Below are 23,753 nucleotides of genomic sequence, written 5' to 3'. Positions count from 1 at the left end.
ATGCTATACTGAGAGAGAAATCCATTTCTATTCCTGAAAGAGAGTGATTTTTCTCCATAATCATCAGATTCTCTTAATGCCAATATCCTCCTATAAAGGTCCAATATTTTTTTCAGGCTTTCCTACTTTGCAAAAGAATGAAATACGATGCATCCTCCTTCCCCAGCTGTTTCCCAGGGAGCTCCTAATTTCTTGATTCAAAGCTTAATTTCGTTCTTTTTTCTTACACTGTAGGTGTTATTCTTTAGCATTTATGGTAAAGATTTATAACAGTAATGAAATTTCCAAACTAAATAGAAACAACCCCATAGGCAACCGGATGAGTTCAATTTAATTTTTTTTCTCTAATAAAATTCTTACTGTGTACAACATCTACAGTCTTCTCACATTGGATTTCAAATGTACACTTGTGATTCAGAGCCGAAGTTTAACCATATGCTGTTTTGAATTTCCTTGTGCTACTATTAATATATTGTACTTTTTCCCAGAGTCCAAATTCCTCCAGCATTAGGAAGGAGGGAAAAATATATCTGTATGTATGCTCTATGCACAGATATTTATGTCTCCTCAGATGCCTCTTGAGAATAAACCAGATTAAGAGATTCTCCAAGGCTTATTATTGTTCTTCTTCAACTGAAGAATTTACAGAACAGAATTTTTCCCCACATATCAACAGAAGAAAAATGTTGATTTTCTTTCAGTTTTGACTTGGTTACATTACCCTTATATACATTAGTTATAATACCTTAGAGTTTTGTTTTTTCTTTAAGAACTTTTATTGAGATATAGTTGGCATACAATAAATGCATATATTTAAAGTATACAATTTGATTTTTTTTTCTCATTAGTAATGTATATACGTATTTGTAAAAACTTGATATCATTTTTTTTCTACAAAGGCAGTATCATCTGGACATTTGCACATTACCACTGAAATATTACAGCTTTTCTTTTGGTAACATGTTATAAAATAATATGTGACATTTCAGTAGGGTTTTTTAAATTTGCAAATTGTATATCTACTTTATGATTCTTCACAATATCTAATGAGGAAAACAACAGCTGTTTTTTCAGCGGGTTTTTTTTTTTTTTTTTTTTTTAGGAAACTGACTTGGCAATGTTGGGTAATTTTTCCCAAGTCATATGGGTAGGAAGTGCTAAAGTAAAAATTAAAATTTGGATTTTCCTGCTGTTAATCCAGAACTGTTCCCACTTGCCATGTTGGAGCTATATATACACATATATTGCTTTGGTATATTTGTCTTAAAACATTTCCTCCTCATTGTGGAATACATTTATCAACACCTTTATAATCTGAGGTCTTTTTTGTCTTTTTGTTATATTCAGCAAGAATGATCTGTCTGAACAAAATATAATTATGTAGGTAAGAAGGCTTGGGGAAAACCCCCATTGTAATGCTTCTTAACCTAGATAATATATGTGGTGCTAGTTCTATATTTTACCTATCTGGAACACTATTTTTTTCCCCACTAACAAATACTAGCATGAATAGCTGCAATTTTGATGATTTTTCTACTTCTAATACCTAATAATCACTGAAGTATCACGAAATCTCTGGAACCTTCTTCCGGAAAGTTAAGTGTGGCACTACCAGCACATCCTAGATGCTTCTAATTGGTTAACAATTATTTTATTATTGAATTGCTTTGCAATTCATGTCTTATAATCTTAGTTCTCCTTGTACTTTGGTTGTTAGCTAAAAACAATATTGATCATATTTTTAATCAGTCTTCAGTCAATAGAACTTGATAAATGAAAAGTAAATTTATAAATCAAGTAAATTAAAATAGGCATTTAGCATGATTGCTTGGGACATGATTTTGCATTCAAAGATAAAACTTCAATAGAATATTTGATGTGATTAAATAGTCTTGGACAGCAGTTTTTTGTTTTTAAATATCTAAGAATTATAATTTTAATCCTACCATTTGTGAGCCATGGGCCGATTATAAAGATATACATTTTGTCTTTCTCCAAGTAGATATTGATTTATTTTCATTCTTAGAGTACATGAAGCAAGAAGTAAAGGCTAAATTAAGAAGAATTTCATTGACCCCAAATACTTTTTAGTGTGTTTCAGAAGAATCATAGAAAATTCATGTTGGTGCACATAGATTCTCTGTATCTGTCAATACCTCTGTCTCTCATTTTCTCTATGTACCAGTTAGCCTTATGCCCTTAAATCATAGTTACAGGATATTGTCAATACAGTTTATCCAAATGTTTGTGACAGACATTGTGAATCACTGCCAGTATTTACCAAAGTGAAAGCAATCATCATATCACCATCATAAGTTGGAACAGTGGAGTGGAAAGAGAAGTGGACATAGTGTGGAAAGAATTGGATTTTGGACCCAGCAGTACTTGTCACTGGCTGTATTACTTTGAACAACTGAATCCTTCAAGATCTAGATCTCTTTGGTCAATTGCAAGGAATGAATGAGACCATGTAAGTATATGTGCTTTGAAAGCTTTAAAAATAGCAAAAAAAATTAAAAAGTAAAGTTCATGTAGTGTAAATAATGGAAGACAGACTTTCAGACCCATTAAGACACTAAGACTAAAAAAGATCTGGGAGCTGTGTATACAGTGCCTATTGAACAAAAAATTGCATTGAAAATGAAAGTGATTTGTCATGCTTAAGGTGGACAGCAGACTAATGCTCTTTTCACTAGGGAAATTGTAGGAGAAAGCAGGTAACAAATTCATATTATAAAGATAATTCAAAAAATTGCAGTTGACAGCAATGCATATGTGACTAGCTTATGTATTGACATTAACTCCTTGCAACTGGGTAGACCTTTGCGACTTTCAAGCCATTAGGGTGCAGATATTCCTGTAAGTGAGTTTGTACCCACATGAGAAAAAGCTTGATTTTGGGTAGACAGCAAGAAAGGTAGATACATGAGTCCTTCATCCCTCCTGTGAACATCAATCCTAGCAGCATGGAAAGTATGCCACATTTTCCTCTTCCTATAAGTGAACAAAGGAATGAGATGTATTTGGTCACTTGTCTGATTTGCTACTTCATGATGAAAGGAGGGAATAGATAACGGAAAGCAAATTTCTGCTCATTTTGTGGGGATGAAATTCGACTTTATTTTAGCAGGAAGTAGAGTTGCTCTGCTGACAACATGATATCAAACTGAATTAGAAGCAAAGGGTTGTGTCAAAATGCAAATTAGTCAGTGTTCTTTATAGGAAAAGCACCTCATACTTCTGATTAATAAACTGGGGGTCGTGTAGTGGTTCTCAGTAGTTAAGCTAGACAAAGTGGAGTGCTGCCAGAAGTGGATAACATTCCAGGAGGATGTCAGAGTGTTTCATTAGCTGTCTGTATGCTTTTATTTGTTTATGTGGCTTATCTGTTATCTGTATTTGCCACTTCTTCCCTTCCCTTGAGTTGAAAACATTTTGAGAGCAAGATCCACTTTCCTTTGTACTCCCCGTGTTACTTTGAATTGTCTCCTACACAAGATGCAGGCTCCATAATTGTTATTAACTACCTGTCCATTAATATGCCACCTTCAAATTTTGAAGCTAACTCTTAAACTTAAAATTTCAATGACTTTTATAATCACAAAGACTTTTATTTCAGTCAGTACAGTGGAGCACAGAGATTCTCTCTTCTGGTAAAGAATAGAATAATGTTCTCCTGAAATGCTGTTGAGCTTTTAAGAGGGAGATGAGAACCACTCTTCTGAAGTGGGGAGGGGTAAAAGAAAATAACTGCAAACTGGAGTTGGAGATTGTAAGTGGCAAGCAGGGTTCTCCTCAGCATAGAGTCCAGGAGCAGCCCTGCCTTCCCATTAATGAGCCTTGTGCCATTCACCAATATGGCAAAGCAGAGCCTGTAATGGGGTCAAGACCCTCAAGGAGAAATATCGTTTGAGATTGGTTGCATTCTCTGGCTGTTTGCAGCAACAGACACAAATCCTCCCTAGAGAATATTATTTTTAGCTAGCTACTGAAGTACGTGGAACATTAAGATTAAGAACATGGGACTTCCTAGGTGGCGCAGTGATTAAGAATCTGCCTGCCAATGCAGGGGACACGGGTTTGATCCCTGCCTCAGGAAGATGCCACATTCCACAGGGCAACTAAGCCCATGCACTACAACTATTGAGCCTGTGCTCTAGACCCTGTGAGCCACAACTATTGAACCCATGTGCCACAACTACTGAAGCCCACGCACCTAGATCCCATGCTCTGCAGCAAGAGAGACCACCACAATGAAGAGCCTGTGCACCACAACAAAGAGTAGCCCCCACTCACCGCAACTAGAAAAAGCCCCTGTGCAGCAACAGAAACCCAACACAGCCAATAAATAAATAAATAAATAAATAAATAAATAAATAAATAAATAAAGTTATGACGATTAAGAACATGAACTACAAGGCCACTAGAGTAATCTGATAATAAAATCAGGAAATGTGTTCATCAAACGGCAAAAAAAAAAAAACCCAAAAAGGCAAAAAAAGGAAAAAAAAAAAAAAAGAAATGTGTTTATCAATTATTAGAAACATCTTAGGACATGGTTTTGGTGCCATGCTTATATACTTTTTGGTAAAAGTTCTAGAGGCTCAAGTAACAGCTACTTTAGTACTTAAAGTTAGGTGTTAGCAAGTAGAGATTATCTTGAACAAATTAACTTTGCTAACAAAGTTATCCTAACACCCCTCCTTGCTAGTATTTGTTAATAAAATTGTTGTGTCATTTTTTTCCTTGCTAGCATCAGGACTAATCTCAGTCATGTGTTGTACCCCTGTTCACAAAAGTCACCCCCAAAGGCCCAATTCTCACAAGTCATCCCTCTTCCCCGGAATCTAATCCCTGTAAGACTCTGTATTTCCCTCCTTTGCCTGCATCATCTCTCACTTCCCAACTCTTGAAATATTTTATTAACTTTGCTCTGTTAAGAGAGCTTAACTCATTGCTCTTTTCTCTACCTCCGTGATCTCACTTCAGACGTCCTACCTGCCTACCATCTCTAGCTCTGGCATCCACTTCCCAAATGCTTCAGCCCCACCCAGGACCTACAGTCCATGGAAATTACGAGTGTTTCAATGTTTTTGACCATTATACCTCACATTCCTCTTTATTGAGATTACGTTTCAAGGTCAATCATTATCACTGCCTTGCATGCAACCTCAGCTCCTTTGCTTCTTTTTGCTCCATCATGCTTCTTAGGCCCAATCAACACCTGGTTAAATCCATCTCTGCCTGTTCCAGACCTGCATCTTGAAGCTAAACATAGCTTGAGAAGAAAACACACTTTAAGTTCAATCTCACTACTTCAAGTGAGAGCACAGGGCTGGGTGGCAAACCTGCTATAATTTTCTAGTCTATTATGTCTCACATTTTTCTAGATGACTGTTCACACTGTCTCATCTAAAATTTCCAACAGCTCTTCCTCCAGTCATCATGCTCAACTGATGGCCTTGCTTCCTTTTTCCCTGAGAATATAGAAGTAATCAGAGAGAACTTACACAGGATTCTATCACCAAATCTAACCATCTATTTGCATCTGTGCCTTTAAATGCTACCTTTCCTCCCATTATTATGGATAAACTATCCATACTTCTAGCTCAAACCAACCTCTGCATTTCTTCACTGAATGCCTCTATTCTTGACTGAAGGATGTCAACCCTTGCTCTTCCTTTGTCTCTTCTCCCATTTTTCTGTTTCTGTATCTCTGACTCTCTTTAATATTAAGTTTTTTTTCTCTCTACCAGATTTTCCCCATCAGCATTAAAATTGAAAAACAAAAAGCCTCTCAAGCCCATATCTGCCTCTAGCTACCACTCCATTTCCCTCCTTCCCTTTATAGCAAAACTCCATTTTCATTTGGACCTGCCTCAAACAGGCTTTTACCCAATGATGTCACCAAAACTGCGCCTGTCAAAGCTACTAGAACCACACGTAACATCATGAAATCCATTTGTTCTCAGTTCTGATTTTACTTGCGTGTTAGTTACGTTGGGCACAGATAATTACCCGTTCCTCCTGGAAACACTTTCTTCACTTGGTTACCAGCACACCCTCCCTCTGCTACCTCCTAAATCTGGTCCCTCTTATCTCTCATTCCTTGGCTGATTCCTTCCCAACCATCCAGTCTCTGAACCTTGAAGTTCTTCTCTCTTCTTGAACACCTTCTCTTTTCTCTCTACACTCACTGTGTCAGAGATCCCAACCTCTCTCATGGCTTTAAATACAGACGATTCCCAAATTTATATCTCAGGCTGAGATCTGTTCTTTGGACTCCAGACTAGTCTACTCAATGTCTACTTAGTTTCTCCACTTACAGGGAACCCCTCAAGCAGCTAGTCCAAAACTGAGCTCTTGATCTTATTCCCACACCTTCTTCTCACATGGTCTTTCCCACTGTGGTAAATCACTTCATTCTTCTAGTTGATTAAGCCAACTTCCACTGCAACTATCCTTGTCAAAGACATCAACATCACTGCTGACCTATGATACTAAACTTGACTCCTTCTTTAGTAGAAGTATTGTCTGCTTTCAGTACAAGTCAGATCATTTCAATCCTTGAGAAGTTTACTCCTTCACCTCCTTCAGTTCTTCACTCAAATGCTATCGTCTCTTAAGACCTTTCCTGATCTATTTAATATTGACAGACTTTTGATTGTAGCAGACCAGACGGTAAATATTTTAGGCTTTGTAGTTATAATGTCTCTGTTGCAACTGCTCAGCTTTTTGCATACCGTTGTAGCATGCAAGCAGCCATAGACAATACATACATGATTGAATGTGGCTACGTTCCAAAAACATTTTATTTATGGGCATTGAAATTTGAATTGTATGTAATTTTCATGTATTGTGATTTATTATTCTTCCTTTTGAGTGTTTTCAGCCATTTTAAAATGTAGGTTTTTAAATGGACCAACAGTAGGCCAGAGATGACTGTGGTTTGTTGACTTCTCTCCCTACATACATTCCCTAAACCCTTTCTTTACTGTATTTTTTACTGTATCATATGTCACAATATAATATGCTTCTTTTTTGTATATGTCTTTCAAATAGAATTTAAGCTCCATGAGACCTGGGATTTTGAACTGTTCTGTGTACTGCTGAATCCCCAATCTAGGTGCTCAATAATTAGATGAACGAGTAAGTGAATGAACAAATTTCATTAAAAAGAAAGTTAAAAAAAAAAGTAAAGAAATTTGGCTGTAATGGATGAGATCACTGAAGAATTCAAATATATTTTAGAAATTATAATCATAGAACTACAAGAAAGAGATTTTAACCCTATGCAGCCTGCATAAGGCTCCTTCAGTGACTTGCTTCTTGAAATTTTAATTATTTCATCGTTATAGATTTTTTTTCCATCCTCCCTAAACCCCATTTATTTAGTAAGGGGTACGTAATGTATTGATCTACCTGTTCTTGAGATGGCCATGCTTCCTGTCTTCCTATGGTTTGTCCACGGAAAAAAATTGCACAACCTGAAAGTTGAGAGTTATGTTTTATTTGGCAGACACTCTAAGGACTTCAAGCTCCGGACACAGCATCTCAGATAACGCTGAGAAACTGTTTCCAAAGAGGCAAGGGGGGAGTCAGGATATACGGAGTTTTTGCAACAAAAGACCAGATAGTCTGCAACTCAGAACATTACTGTTAATAAAAGAAAACCAGATATCTCAATTTAAGGCATTTAGGTGCTTTTCTATGTATAGGAAGATGCAAGAGTCAGGGCTGGCTGAAATCATTTTGATATGCACTTCAGCTGTCTGGGGCCAGTATCCTGTTTCCTCATCCTGAATTGCCTCAGGGTGCATCGTCAGAGGAGGCTGCAGCAGCTGACTTCTAGATGGACTTGGCAGTGGGCAGCTCTTTTGTCTCCATCCTGAGTTCCCTCTGGGCAGTGTAATGTGATGGCTTGATGGCTGCAATGTCATTTATTTACCGATGTGGCAGGCAATATTTTAGTTCACAGGTTCTCCAAGTTCTGGAGTTAAATAGACCTATAGATTTGCCACACACCCTCCTGCTTCTCTGCTGGAGGCTGCCCTTGCACATGGCCACTATAAGTGGTCATGTTCACTTAGCATCCAGGATTTAATTTTATAAGAATACTGCCTTTATAATTACTGCTTCATTTCTTCTTTTCTTGGATGAACCAAAGAAGTTCACAAAGTTCTTAAACTTCTGTCTTTGATTGAAGTAAATAAAAGTGTTAAATTACAGGCATTAGAGCATAGCTTAATTTCTATGAGCCATTTCAAGATACTGAAATTGGATTTAGTTATTATATATAATGGACATTAAGCATTTATGACAAATGGCCTCTAATTTAATTAGATACTTAGTGAAGTATTCATAAGATACTTTGTTTTAAGAATAGCTAATATATAATAGCAGATAAGGACCTTGCCTCCAATTTCTTACAGGAAAGAAGAGAAGATGTGCCTCTCTTGTACCTCTAGAGAATTTCTTTTTGTTTTGCTTGTTCAGATACAAATATAGGTAGAGGTGAAATGTAGCCAAGTTTTTTTTTGTAGTCATATACCAAATCACTATTCAAGGTTGTTGCATTGTCAATACAAAGCTATGTTTCTTGAGTAGGTGAAAATGTATTATGTTGTGATTTTGTAAATGTATTTGACATGTATCACATAATCACTGTGGTTCCGTAACTCAGTATTGAAGATGAGTCTAAAAGAAATCAAAGTTGGCATATGAGAATTAATCATTGGAATAAGTTATTTTGTTCTACCTTCCTTTTCAGATCTTAATTTGGTTGTTATTTGTGAGTATGGGTGAATATTCAATAAATATCATTGAGATTCTCAGTTGCTTGGACTCTTGGTCTGTGCAGTTGCTTCATTGATTGTTTATTATTTGCTTGCTTGTTTTATATTAATACGGTAGACCAGGGAAGGGGAGTAAGAAAGTAAGTGTGTAGCATTTTCAAAAGTAGAGTTACTCAGAGAAGAGATAAGAGTAGGTCAAGGCAATACAAAATCTGTTTTATTTACAATTTTGGAAGCTATTATGCAGAAACACGTCATCAAGCCAGTCTTTAATGCCTTCCTATAATGTGCTGACTGTACAGGCTCTAAGTTAGGAGGTGCAGTCTGAATGTGGCAATTTCAGATGTGAACGTTTCAGAAATAAAGGCCAAGTGAGCGATTCAATGTAGGGGGAAACCTGAACTTAGACTATGTGAGTGGCAGAAGTTCTGCCATTCAACCTCCCTCGATTTGCCACAAGGGTAGATACGCACAAGCCATGTTTATTTTTACATTTTCAGCAGGTGTGACACTTTGACAAGTGTAATGGCTTGGAGTACAGCATGGCTTCACCTTGATTGGTGTGTCCTGGTGGAGTATTTTCTGAAATGATGTGTGAAGACCTTGCATCACTGTTTTTCTAAGCATGTATCAACAGAGTCTTGGCCCTAGGAAAGTGCAAATAGAATGCCATGCAGCAGACAGTGTATTTACATTTTATTTTTCATCCCTTGAAAGATTTATAGTTTCTGGAAGAATTGCTTTGCTCCTGCTTGTTATGTTTGATCTGGTCATCCTAACTCAGAGCATTTGCAAAACTTTCCACTTGCTGTGTGTCTGAAGCTTTTGTTGAATTCTCCCAGGAAAATGTGTTTCTTCCTATTCATTCTGCGGGTGGACAGTTGCTGCCTTCTAATATCCTGTTGAAAAGTGATTGCTCTGAATGACACTGTCACCCTTGCATTAATCCTGCTTGTTCACACCAGGATCCCCATCTGCTTTGTGAGTGGAAAAAAAGAAATGTGGTATCCATTTTTAGAGAGTGTATGCCTAACCTAAATTTCATCTTAATCCGCAGTTTTAAGGTCTCTGACATGTCGTTTCCATAATAAAAAATAAATAAATATTTTCAATTAGTGCCATTCAGGACAAATCTGTAATTTCCACAACATGCAAACTTAGTGTCTCTCAGTTGACCTCCAACAGATCAAAGCTATTTACTGGCAATTAGAAGTCAGAGAAGTGATGTACATAGGTTAAAAATAATCTGCTGAATCTGATTGTCGTGGCATCTGTCAAGTCTTTATTCCAGTATAACTTTGATTCTGTCAATGCGATATGTCCATACCTCTTGCTGTATTGTATTTTTTTGATCACATCAATTTACACAGCAAAAAAAAGAAAGGCCTCCTCCCCTCCCCCCCCGAAAAAAAAAAGAATTAGGTCTCTGCTTCCATCTTCCGTGGCAGTTGAGTTCTTAAATATTATAAGTCTAAATCTCAACTTACAACATATCTCTGAGAATACATTTTAATAACAATATGATTATTCCAGTGACATGTTTCAACTCCTTGGAATGAGCAGTCATTGTATTAGATATATTCAAACTCACGCTTCACACATACACATTTGGATGGCCTGTACAGCTGGAAATCCTTCTGTGGAATATGACTATGATTGAGAAAGCATGCACGTGTTCCTCCCTCCCCTTCATGCTAAAAAGAAATGAATAAAGTGTAGAGTGAATTATGTTGCTTAAATCATATTTGGACTAGAAACAGGCAAGGAATTTGGTTCAAAGAAAAGGAGAAGATGATGCTGTGGGCTTTTGTAGCAGCTCTCTAGATTAGTAAGACAAGACAGCTCTTGGTGTTTGAGAGATATAATGTTTGCCTAGTGTGCAGATATCTTCCTAAACTTCTTTCCTTTGATATTTTTAACCTTCAATAAATTCACCTTATTTTCGTTTTTCTAATCTGCATGCACTTTGTCATCATATATTTTCTCACATAGGTAGAACTTTCAGTTAGTAGTTTTCCTTCAAATGATGAACTACGTGCTTGTTGCAAATCAAGATAAACAGTGTGCTGATTGCATTTTATAAAATCTGTGAGTGAGTGATAGGAGAAAAGGGTGATTATGGGACTATATGAAATCATATGTGTGAAACTTTTGAAAACTGCAAAGCACTATAGAATTTAAAGAAACTTTCATTCAATTAAAAAAGGTAAAAAAAAAAAAGATTTAAAAATTAAAAAGAAAAAAAAAAAGCTGTGAGTGAAATTTAGGTGGCCTGGGATCAAGGTTTTCCATTTGGATCATGTGAGAGACTTCCTGCGAAATTAAGGGCATCAGGAAAATCTATCTTTGAAATAGGGCCATCCTCAGTGAAGGTTAATTTCTGAGGTCATATCCTTAATTTAGTAGATGCACTTTAAAATCTGTTAGAAATCGCCACCACCTTCGAAATGACTCTGTTACAGTCACTGTTTGCTACCCCGCAAACCACAGCTGTTGGCATTTTGATTGCCATAGAAATGAATAGCACTCCACATTGTGGCAATCACACCCATCATAAAAGTTAAATGAACATTCTTGTAACACCCGCTGGGATGGGACAGATGTAGGAGAGAAGGATTGAGCACGCAGGATAAAATATGTCACTGACAAATTGAAACTACTCCCTTAATACAGCGTGTCTAGCTTGTCACCTATATCTGTTTTGTTTTATTCAAAGCTATTTCAAAAACACAAATACTGTGTTGAAACTGAGAATCAGAATGAATCATTTCTGTTATCTGTCAGAATTTGCCTTGCCATCGCTAGACTTCCTGTGTTGTTTTCCCTTGCTGGATGTACTGTTTGGTAAATCTTTTTGCAGAAATGCTTTATTCAAAAGACGACTGTAGTCAAAACATGACTGCAAAGAACTATCATTTCTGAATTGGGAGCATTGCATTGCTTGTGGGGCTTTTTTTGGTCATAAAATTTTGTGAACGATCTTTTAGTTTGTTGTATTAATATTTGATTTTTTAAATTTATTTGTTTATTTTTGGCTGTGTGGGGTCTTTATTGCCGTGCAAGGACTTTTCCTAGTTGCAGCGAGGTGGGGGGGCTACTCTTTCATGGCGGTGCGCAGGCAACTCATTGTGGTGGCTTCTCTTGTTGCGGAGTATGGGCTCTAGGCACACAGGCTTCAGTAGTTGCAGCACGCAGTCTCAGCACTCAGTCTCGTGGGCTCTGGAGTGCAGGCTTGGTAGCTGTGGCACATGGGCTTAGTTGCTCCGCGGCATGTGGAATCTTCCTGGACCAGAGCGCAAACCCATGTCCCCTGCATTGGTAGGTGGATTCTTAACCGCTGTGCCACCAGGGACGTCCCCCTGTAGTCCTTAAAATGGTTCATGGATATCAGTTTTGCCTACCTCATAAATTTCAGGAACAGAAATGATATTTAATAGAATATACACCTCCTGATTATTTGAGATAAATGCCAAGTGTACAATTAAAGTTAGCTCAAGCCACATATATAAAAAAAAGTTATTTTTTTATCATTTATATAGAGTATATGGCAGCAACCTTGACATATAGTAAGTGTTTAATAAATGTTTGTTAAATTACATTGAGATTGGACTAGAATTTACCTCTCCTGGGTCACCTCTTTTTGCTAAACCATACAAATTTTTCTTCTTTCAGAAAGCATTCACTAAGAGTGTTTTTCATATGCCAGAGCCTGGCACTAGCACTATAAAAACAAAGTAAATTCACTATCTTACCCTCCAGCGTAGAAGACAGACACAGCAAGTAGATATAATTCATTGTGGTAAGTGTTGCAATTAATATATGTAGACAGTACTATGGCAACAGAGAGAAGTAAGCTATGAATAGGAGATTGTTCAGTTCATTTTTGAAATGAGCAGAAGTTTGTCGGAAAGAGCGTGGAAGAAGAGCTTTGTCAGAAGAGTAGTTTGATAAGAAATGGATGCTCCAAAGAGCACGTGGCAGAAAGAGAAGCTTCATGTGGCTCAGGCACAATGTATATGAAGGGCTTAGGGGTACATGTTGTAAAGGGTTTCTTAGTACTGGGATGAAGAGTGGATTCTTTTCTGTTGGCACAGGTTGACCCTCTAAAACCCCATTGTGTTTAAGAAAGACAAATGGTCAGGTGGAAGGTATTTGAGTAAGGAGGAAACTGAAGGTGGGGACAGTAGGGGACTGATAGCATTTAGGAATGGGATGAGATGCTAACCCAAGCAGTGATAGAGGATGGTAAAGAGAGGAAGTTATGAAACATATTGTTCATTTTAAATTTGCTTGTTGCCCATGAGGAAAGGAGCTAAGAAGAAGCCAGAAAGCAAGGAATCTGAATAGAGACAGAGAAATAGGCCATAAAGAAAAGTCTGTTCTGTGCTCTGGGAGCACCAGCTAGAAGCCATCCTTCTCCCACATACAGTGGTCCAGGCTCCCGACAATTGCTGGGACACATTTTGGTGGCTCCTGCTGCTCCTATTGCTGCCCAGATTTCTGTCATCCTCCTCCCACTGCATTGAAAGCACACCTATATCAAGGATTTTCCATTTTGTGAATAACAAATTTTTCACCTTAGAAACGGTGGTTATCTGGTTGTCAGTCTTGAGAAAGTGATCTGACCAGGAAAACACCAGGCCAGTCTTATTTACCAGCTGTTTTCAGTAACTACCTTTCAAATATCACCATGTAGTTGACAACTCTTACAGAACTTATTCTATCCAAATGTTAAAGAACAGGTGGATCACTGAAGAGGACATGTAAAAAGCTAATAAACTTCTGGAAACATTATTAACCTCTCTAGTAATCAGGGGAAAAATTTTCTATTTTGTAGGTAGTTTCATTTGTGTTGTATTTTAGATTCCACATGTATTCCACAAGTGATATCCTATGGTATTTGTCTTTCTCTTTCTGGCTTACTTCCCTTAGTATAATAATCTCTAGCAGCATCCATGTTGCTGCAAATGGCATTACTTCATTCTTTTTTATCACTGAGGAGTATTCCATTGTATACATATACCACATCTTTTTTATACACTCATCTGTTGATGGATGTTTAGGTTGCTTCCATGTCTTGACTATTGTGAATAGTGCTGCCATGAACATACGGGTGCATGTAGCTTTTTGAATTATAGCGGCAGCCTCTTTTAAAGGGTCTACCTGCCCATTAGGCAGAAAATGGGTAGTCATTCAGTGGAATTTATTTGAAGGAACTAAACCTTACATATATCAACAAGGGTAAATCTGAAAAACAAAATGACGAGCAGAAATTTCAAGCTCCAAGTGAGTGCTTATCAGGATGGCATCCCGTGATGGATGATGACAAACGTATAAAATTAAAACTTCGGAATGTATAAGATCATACATTTGCTATAGGTACACAGAAAATACAAGTGTGAAACATACATTGGAACGCTAAATACCAACTTCAGGATAGTGGTTTTCTGGGAAGGAAGCGGGGGAGGTGATTTCACTGAAAGATATTTCGGGGCTTCAGTTGTCTTTATAAGGCTTTATTTGTTAGGCAGGTACACGATTTTTGTTGTATTCTCTGAAATTTTTGTACGCCTAAAATATTTATAATAAAGAAAAAACCCTGCATATGTCTTTACTTGTGTGTTCATTCATTTAATCTGTCACCCATCAGTCTTTTCAGCTGCCCATTCATTTATTTTTTCCTGTCAAAATAATTTTATTTAAACAATCTAAAAAATTGATCATGGCTTAAACCAAGTTTAAAGAACATAGTATAATTAAAAGACAGATTTAAGGGAGATTTGAGGGTGAAGTTGCCAAGACTAAACAATTGGATGAATGTGTATGTAAGCATGTGGAGGGAGGCAAGGAATCAAGGGTAATGTATTTAGGTTTCTAGGCTGGCATTGGCCCATTATGCATGCTGATGGGACCAAGGAGAAGGAGTGATATTGGAACCAAGGGGAATAAAGTATCTAATTTTGTCTCAGTCCATGTTACACTTTTTTTCCATAAACCTGATAGTTAATCTTAAAAACTTTCATTCTGTAATTATTTATTAAGTATTTGCCATGTACAAGGCCCAATAAATGTAAAGAGATCCCTTAAATGCATACTCTTTTTCATGAAGATGTTTCTTAAAAGTTTATACCATTAATTTTCAAGCATCATGATACAGTTACTGCTCCTGTAAATTAAACTGGGTAAGCAATTTCAGCTGAATCCAATTGAATGGTAGTAGGCAGCCTTCATTAAGTTATTGGGTAACTACTTGAGAAAGAGTGAGAATCCATTAAAATCTTCAGACTGTGCAAACTTATTTGTTTGCCAATCCAGAAGGGAAGTTAAAGGTATTTATCTTGAAAACACCCCCCAAATGTGTGTTGTATTAACTGAGTAATAGCTGGGTAAGGCTAACTTTAGACACTCTTTCTTAAAAGTTATTTAGCTCTTACAACAGTAAATATACAACTATATGGGTAATTTCAGCAACACCTTGACTGAAAATTGATATATTTATAAAACTAGAACTATTGGTCTGTTATCTCTGTCTTCATCTTTTTCATAGCTTCTCTTGCTTTATTTTCAGAAAAGTGAAGTGGTCTCTTGGAAGGAAGGAGGGGAGGTGATTTCACTGAAAGATATTTTGGGGCTTCAATTGTCTTTATAAGGCAGTTGAATCAGAGAGACCAGTTACTGTTCTAGCAAGTCCTTCTTTTCCTTTTTCTAAGCCTCACCCATGTCCTCTGTTCAAAGTTTTATATTTTAGTCCTGTTCCCAGTAGAAACATGGATTCCCAATCCTAAATCTCCTTATGGTCTCACTATTCCTTCTCCATAGGTATCTTTAATGGGCAAAGGCTAGGAAGATGACTTTGTCTTCCAATCCTGTGTGATCTGGATACCCTGTGAGTTCAGCTGTGTTCCTTGGGAGCCTCAAGGGCATTAGATTAGAATCAGACCTTCATAATCCTGTCTTTGCTCTACCCAACCCCAATATACATCTATTATTTTAATTTTGCTGAGAGAAGCCAAAGACCACAGTAAAGTAACAATAAAGGCATAATTCCCTAGAGACTTGGAAAAGACGTCATTCGTTGCTTCACTATAGCTACTAGTCAGCCCCTTTGATGTAAAGCATCTGTCTTCTTCAAGGAAACGAGAAAGGTCTGGTTCTCTTTTCTAGTCTGTGAAGTGGGAGATGGTGTCATTTGCTGTGAGGAGCCACAAGCCCCATGTCACTGGGTTGCAAGCTGCTTGACTGCCTTTGTTAACATGCTGAAAATTTCATCGGCTGTCTTCAATAAAAGAGGATGTATGTGAGGGAAGACATCAGCAGTTGTGGTTGGGATCCTGTTCCCCAGTCCATGAGTCACAGCTGGCAGAGAGTAATGATACCACTATGTAATCAGCCAGCCAGTCACCTGGACTTCTGGCGTTTCAGTTACATAGTGAGGTAGTCTTTAAATCTGTGTAGAAACCTTTACATGCTCTTCTTTGGTTATGAAAAGGCTTTTCATTCCCTCTCCTTCTGTCTAACAATATTTAGTCATTTATGGCTTCTGTTAATAAAGTTTCATTTGAACATTTACTACCTTAAATAATTACATGGCCAAGAGAAGAATGCTACTTTATGGAAGGATAGACATGTGACCTGATATACGGAACTTCATTCTCTTGTAGGAAACTTCATCTCAAAAACCCTAAAAGGACATAATCTAGAATCTGGAAATGACCTCTAGAACCATGCTTCTCCAATTTTAATAAGCATAGAAAGCATCGGGGGATCTTGTTGAAATTCAAATGCTGATTCTGTGGGTGGCAACTGAAATTCTGCATTTCTGTCAAGCTCCCAGGTGATGCCAGTGCTACTCCTTGCAATTTTTTTAGCAAGGCTAGAAGTCCTGAAGGCATTCAGCCAGTGGGCATCCACTAAGCTACCCTAGTCAATGCTGTGGAGGGGAGACATGACAGGAGTAAAAGATAAAGCCCTTGTCTTTGAAGAGAGAAAACAACCATATAAGAAGAAAGTTGTCTATATCTAGTTTTATTCATAAAATTTTTTAAATTAATTTTTATTTACTTATTTATTTATTGGCTGTGTTGGGTCTTTGTTGCTGCACATGGGCTTTCTCTTGTTGCGAGCAGGGGCTACTCTTCATTATGTGCTCAGGCTCCTCACTGTAGTCGCTTCTCTTGTGGAGCATGGGCCCTAGGGGCGTGGGCTTCAATAGTTGCAGCACATGGGCTCAGTAGTTGTGGCTCACGGGCTCTGGAGCACAGGCTCAATAGTTGTGGTGCACGGGCTTAGGTGCTCCGTGGCATGTGGAATCTTCCCAGGGCAGGGCTCGAACCCATGTCCCCTGCATTGGCAGGCGGATTCTTTACCACTGCGCCACCTAGGAAGTCCAAGTTTTATTCATAAATTTTTAACAAACACATGAAATTGTTTATCAGAATAATGGTTGATACTGTCAAAGCAGTTACCTAAGGCTTTGATAGTATCAATGTGTAAGTGATAGTCATACATTTGAGCACACCAGTATGTAAATTTCATCAGTTTCTATTCAAATAAGAAGCTATAGTGATGTTTTAAGCATTACATAATGTATGTCTATGGGCTTTTAAAATTTAAAAAAAACACTTTTTTTACTTTATTAAAATAGACATATTTAAACCAAAATGTTTCGTCTGAACATAGAAATCTTTAGCTGCTTAAAATTACTGAATGATATTCTTAAATATGCACATTTTTAGTTTACTTGGGTTGTTACTTTTTAGGGAACACAATTAATGAGTATATGTGAGCTTTCAAGAGATCGGTTATCTCACATTAACTTCATAATGTCAATTTTTGATTATTTTTGTTTAATGAGTAACGGTAGCGTGGATAATGCAAAATTAGAATTATTCCAAAACACCATTATAATTAGCATTCCAAACTCATTTTTGTAACAGATTTAACTTCCTAATTGTGTTTTCTTAGAATAATATTAACTTTTTTTTCATCACTTGGTAGCAGAAAGGTGACTTCGAAGAAGTCTAAGGAGAGATGGACCCCAGGCTGCAATTTAGTAACAGTAGTAAAGCCTATTTATGTAGCTTGGTATGTACTGCAGCACCTGTTTTCACAGCTGTCTTTTCCAGGTTTAACATAAGAAAGGCTACAGACCTAGTGTAGTCAGAGCCAGTTCACAGATCCTCAGTGTTTGGACTCAGTGGCCATTCAGGCACACTAACAAGAAGATTCTGATTTGTGTGTTTGAGATGATGAGGAGACAAAACCAGAGGGAGAAGACTAACTTTGTATCCTCATATAATCTCATCAACGACCCTGTGAAGCAAGTACTGTTATCATCCCGTTCGCAGAAGAAACTGCGGTCTGAGTGCTTCCTCAGCTTCTCTAAATGCACTTACCACTGGAGCAGAGCTGGCTTTGGAACCCAGGCAGTGCGACTCTGTAACCTCTGAGTGTTTTTAATAATCCCCTTGAGTTGCAATTATAGTTAGGTACAGACTCTGATAATAAAGTGGTTCAAGAAATAACCACTACCGCACAGAACCATCTGGTTTCTCTCAGCCCCATCACTGGGCCTCTTCTATTTCTGGTTAGTAAGGAACGGTCTCCAACTGTGGTTCTCTCTCCCCATTTCCTCTCTTCCCACTCAGGATAGCAGGAAGCCTGAACATTTTATCTACTTAGCATCTCCAGTAAGTCAGGCTGTGAACACACTTCACCATCAATTTAAGCAGCTGTTTATTGACAGTCCTGCTAAGCTCTGGGAGTGGACATAATTCAGAAATGTGTCCCGGCATCAAGAAACTCAGTATAATAAGGGGTGGTATGATAGCAAAGTTCTCTTAGGAAGACAGGGTAGGTGGTGATATTTTAAGTTTCCAATGTGGAGCTATTCACTGTCCATATAATTTAGAGCTATGTTTATTTGGATTGGTGTTTAAAATTAGAAATTGACCATCTGTATTTTTCTTGATAAGTATGGAGTCATCCTGACCAAAAGGTTTTTGAAGGTCAGGAATAGCTCAGATTTGCAACATTATTTTTGGAAAAGAAAAAAAGGACATAGAAAAGTCTGAAAATAATACCCAGCAGTTGAGGACTTAGGAGAACTTTGGTATACATCCAGAGACATGTTATGCAGCCACTGAAATAAAAATTATAAGGTATGTATAACAACATGAGAATGATAAACATGGACGTGCTAAACCTCAAGCAAAATGAGACAAGAAAAAGTGAACTTGACATTTGTAGAGTGTTTATTATGTGCATGTACTATGCTACATTTATCTTCTCATTTTATCTTTCTAGCAATACGCAAAAAAGTTGATGTTATTTCAGTATTTCATAAATGAAAGAATTGGGGCACAAATATGTTAGGGGACCTTACCAAGGTCACAGCTGGTGGTTGAGCCAGCACTCAGATCCAGATCTCTTCAAATCCAAATCTGATCATCTTTTCCCAGTTGATTTACTCTGAGCTATTCAGCCCTCCCCCCACCAGCATTGTTTTTGATTCAGAAATGATTGTATTTACAGTAAAAAGTGGAGGCATATGAATTCAGCTGAAAAAAATGCTTGCATTGTGAAAACACTAAATCATAAAAATAATTGTGAATTATTTTTAGGCTGTGTGATAGAGTTGCCAAGACAATTAATAGTTGACACCATCTGTAAAATGAAAATAAAATCTTAATATAAACAATATTAGTTTTATCTGATGTTTGAAATATGCATTTATGTAACTGCCAAGATATTAGCTGCCCTTTGTTAGCCAAAAAGTTCCAGGGACAAGACAAGAACAGAACAGCCCTTATTCATAGATAACAAGCAGTGTTCTTCCCTTTGGGAAGGCCTTGTTGTTAGCTAATGTTTGAGAATGTGGGGATGGAAATCCTTGTATTAAACTAGTGCTACGTACTATATTGCTATATTTATTGTAAACACTATTAGAAGTTTAAAAGCTGTTTGACTTAAAAATTAGAGCTTTATCTTGTTAAACTACTTGAGTTAAATTTGGAAAGGGATTTTAGTGGTTGCATTTGAATTTTTTTTCAAGGTTTTCACCCTGAAAACATCAGTACAATTTTACCATATAATTTGCTTATTTATATATGTTTGCAGAAATGGCCTAGAATATTGCTAAGGAGAGAAAACAAAGCATGGGTAGACATAGATTTGTCAACTTTTCCCACTTAATTTTTTATTTCTTGGCATTGAATTGAAAAAAAGTTGGTTTCCATCTGAAATTGTATCCCTTTAAACTTTTTTCTCAAGAAAGTACAGTCTGACTGGGTTACTAGGTCTTCATAGGTAACCTATACTTTCTCATTCAAGAAAAAACTAGCTCCCTAACTACCTGCCCTCTTTGAAGCACAAAGGACACAGCAGCTGTGTGAAAACTTTTTTTCCTTTCCTGGTTATCTTTATCTGTTCGTATAAATTGCTAAATTGCTTCCATGAAATGCCTCCAGACGTAAGGGAATCATTTGCATAAGTGGATGAAGATTTTTGTCTTCCGTGAAGGAAAGCTTGCCATGGCGTCTTAATCGTTTTCCTTCCTCTCTCTGGTTCCAGTATCCGGCTGCTCTGATGAACTTGGGAGCCATCCTGCACCTCAATGGTCGACTCCAGAAGGCGGAGGCCAACTACCTGCGGGCCCTGCAGCTCAAGCCGGATGACGTCATCACGCAGTCCAATCTCCGCAAACTCTGGAACATCATGGAAAAGCAAGGCTTAAAGACTTCCAGGACCTGACACAGGAGGGCCGTACCTCATCCTCCTCCATATTTGAAAGCAGGCTTCATTAACAAACAGAACTTCCCAGCAGTGCCATGACAAGAGCTAGTTTGGACTTCAAGACCGGGGACAGAGGTCACTGAGGTCACCACCACTTCTGGGAGTATCCACTTTGCTGTGGGCACAGCCCTTAACACCAAAAAAGGGGGAACATTGGAAACCTCCTGCAGGATGTAATTGTTACCCATAGAACTGTAAACCAGAGCACTTAAAACAGAATCTTTCGGCATTCTTAAAGGGGGGGAGGGGGTGTAACTTTCAAAGTTTGTTCAATTTTTGAAAACTAATTTAGAGATTATACTGTTCCTTAAACACTGTGAGAGGAAGTCAGAGTGTCTGTTCAGCCACGGTAAACTGTTAAGGTCAAGTGTTCACGGTGTCGTGGGGATCCTGGGGAGCTGGTGGTTGTCTTGACCCTGCTGTCTTCCCTCTCTGGGACACCTGCTTATCAATGTCTAAAACTAAGAAAACTTTCTTTTTTTTTTCCAATACTGTGTCAGGATCTGTCAGAGTCTACATTTGTTTCCCCGACTAGCGCACATAACGTTTTAGGACGTTAGCTGTCACCGTCATTTGGGCATCCTTTGCTTTTCATGTTCTCAAAAGGGTATACAGAAGAGAGCAAACCATGTTTCTCACTGGTGTGGTAGGAGGGGCTGGGGAGGCTTTATACGTTCCAGGCAGGCATTTTTTTTTTTTTTTTTAACTCTTTATTGGAATATAATTGCTTTACACTCTTGTACCAGCTTTTGAGGTACACCAAAGTGAGTCAGCTGTATTTATACATATATCCCCATATCCCCTCCCTCCCGGGACTCCCTCCTGCTCTCCCTGTCCTGGCCCTCTAAGGCATCACCCCTCATCAGGTTGATCTCCCTTTGTTATACAGCAACTTCCCACTAGCTATCTGTTTTACAGTTGGTAGTGTATCTATGTCTATGCTACTCTCTCACTTTGTCCCAGCTTGCCCTTCGCCTCCCGCGCCCCCCACCAACCCCGTGTCCTCCAGTCCGTTCTCCAAGCAGGCATTTCTTCCTGACGTCACCAACGTTTTCCCCACACTGCCTACAATTCATTGTATTAATTCTTAGGCTTTTGAAATTGCCTTTTAAAATGGCTACTCCTGGTTAATGCTCATGCTTATATAAGGGAGTAAATCAAAGGAAGCCTAAGAAATGTTCTAGTTCCAATAACTAACCCGCAGCTATTTGACAAAAGGGAAGATGCTTTGTGCCTTCCAGATGTTGCTGGGTTAAAAAATAAATTCTGCGCGAGGGTGTATGATGATGGTTGCTGACGATTTTACATTTTGGAAAGAGTTGGTATGAGATGCTAATCACTTTCTAATAAGTACCTAAACAGCAGTGCTGATAAGTTTTTGAGGAATTATTTTTAATCATACTTTGTTCTTCCCAAAAGACATAAAAAATGACTTATTTTAAGCTCCACTAGACTATAGCATTAGCCCACGTGTTTCTAGGTCTCCTGCCAAGTGCTTTTCATAGTTGAAAACTATTTTTCACTAGCAAATTTGGCATTTTATTTCATTACCTATTAGTAACCACTTCAGTGATCATTTCACAAGTAAAAGACTCTAAATGAAGTAGAGAGCAACATTTATTGCATATTTTTTGACTTGCAGTCAAACTTTGCTACTAAAAATTAACTTTGTAAAAAAAACAATCCACTCTCAACTTCTTCCTAGAAAAAGTAGCTATACGATACCCTATATATTTATTTATTTATTATTCTACCATAGCAAAATAACAAAACTTGATTCATTGAACCAGTTCTTTGCAACATAAAATTAGCTTTTTCCCTGTCCTTTCACACTCTGTGTATATATGGTCAGCATCCCCAGTTAAGGGAAGCTGGACATGCAAATAGATCATATTATGTTTTCTTCATATTTTATATGTTTTGCTGCATATCTGGATACGATGGGATGAATAATTTAAAGTAGTGTTCCTATGGCATTAGTGTTTTGATAAGAAGGGCAATGTAGTGAGAGAGATTTGTTGATGGTGTTAAAAGAAGGCCCTCCTAATGTGTATATCATTTGGTAAACTTTTCATTGAAGGGCCAAAAGTTAAATTATAATTAAGTCACTGTGTTTTCAGAATATTTAACGTTTAACAACAACAAACCCGTGGTCAAACCAAAAGCGTGGGTTCGAGTATATTTTTCATCTTCTAGTGCATTGGCAATTGCAAAAAAACAAAAAAAAGGAAGAAAGAAAAAGAAAGGAAAAAAAAGAATTTAATATAAAGATATAGAGGTGAATTCAGTGTCTAACATTTTTATTTATTTAAATAGTTATTGACTATGATGACTTCCTAGTCTTAACGTTTTGTGTCTTTTTATTGTTATTGTTCTTCCTTTCACACACTTGGTTCTTGATAGGTTTGCTGATTGCACAGTAGAGGCACTTCATGTTGACCCAGTTCCCAAGTAGCATTAATAATTGGGCCTGTGTCATAAAATGCATGGATCATTAATAACTAAATGTCCCTGACACCTTTCACTACAGGGCTGGGTTTAGTAACTGACCAACCTGGGGGGAGGGTTGAGGGGGTCTATAGAACATGGTCAAAAAATGTCTCCGCTCAGGGATTTATGGTGGATTATTGCAGACAGTGCTAAAAATGTAGAGCACAAGTTTACTAAATTAAAATTTTATTTTTTGAGAAACTGTTATTTGTATAAATTATCAAGATTTGTAGGCTTTCCTTTTGTAGAAATAATTGTTTTATGTGCCAGAGAATTTCAATTTTGTTTTCAACAATAAAGCATTGATAACAAAGATGCTTATAAGCCTTTTTTAAATCTTCAGCAACAACACTTAGACGCTCTTGGATTTTAACAGACTTACGAGAAAGCTGGAAACCTCCAGAAATTTTCCCAAACACCATGTTAGATATTAACTTCATAGATTCCTTTAGGTTTTTTTTTTGAATGACCTCATCAAGTTGTCTCACATGTTGGAACTTTCTCATTTGATCCACAGTTCACTTGCTAAACAGAAACTCCTCTCTCCATTCTTTGGAAGTAGACAGTGAACTAACACAATAACATCAGAGAGTTGTAAGAAGTTGGGGGAATTTTTTGGAAAACTTAGGAGAAAAACTTCACAGACATTGCAAGTGAACAAGAAACTTCAAATTT

At 37.5% G+C, this 23,753-nt stretch overlaps 1 protein-coding gene across 1 annotated transcript in view; it reads left to right on the top strand.

Moving 5' to 3' along the window:
• Positions 1-23,372, top strand: part of TMTC2 (transmembrane O-mannosyltransferase targeting cadherins 2) — a 370,895-nt gene extending 347,523 nt beyond the window's left edge. Inside the window, exon 12 of the mRNA XM_057742666.1 lies at positions 20,367-23,372. Within this exon, the coding sequence (XP_057598649.1) occupies positions 20,367-20,546 (180 nt within the window). The 3' untranslated portion in view covers positions 20,547-23,372. The remainder of the gene's footprint in view (positions 1-20,366) is intronic.
• The last annotated feature ends 381 nt before the right edge of the window (positions 23,373-23,753 follow it).

The sequence above is a fragment of the Hippopotamus amphibius genome, chromosome 7, assembly GCF_030028045.1.
Source record: "Hippopotamus amphibius kiboko isolate mHipAmp2 chromosome 7, mHipAmp2.hap2, whole genome shotgun sequence".
NCBI classification, from domain to species: Eukaryota; Metazoa; Chordata; class Mammalia; order Artiodactyla; family Hippopotamidae; genus Hippopotamus; species Hippopotamus amphibius.
Note: the sequence above shows the minus strand (reverse complement) of the source record. Positions and strands in the feature narration are given on the sequence as shown.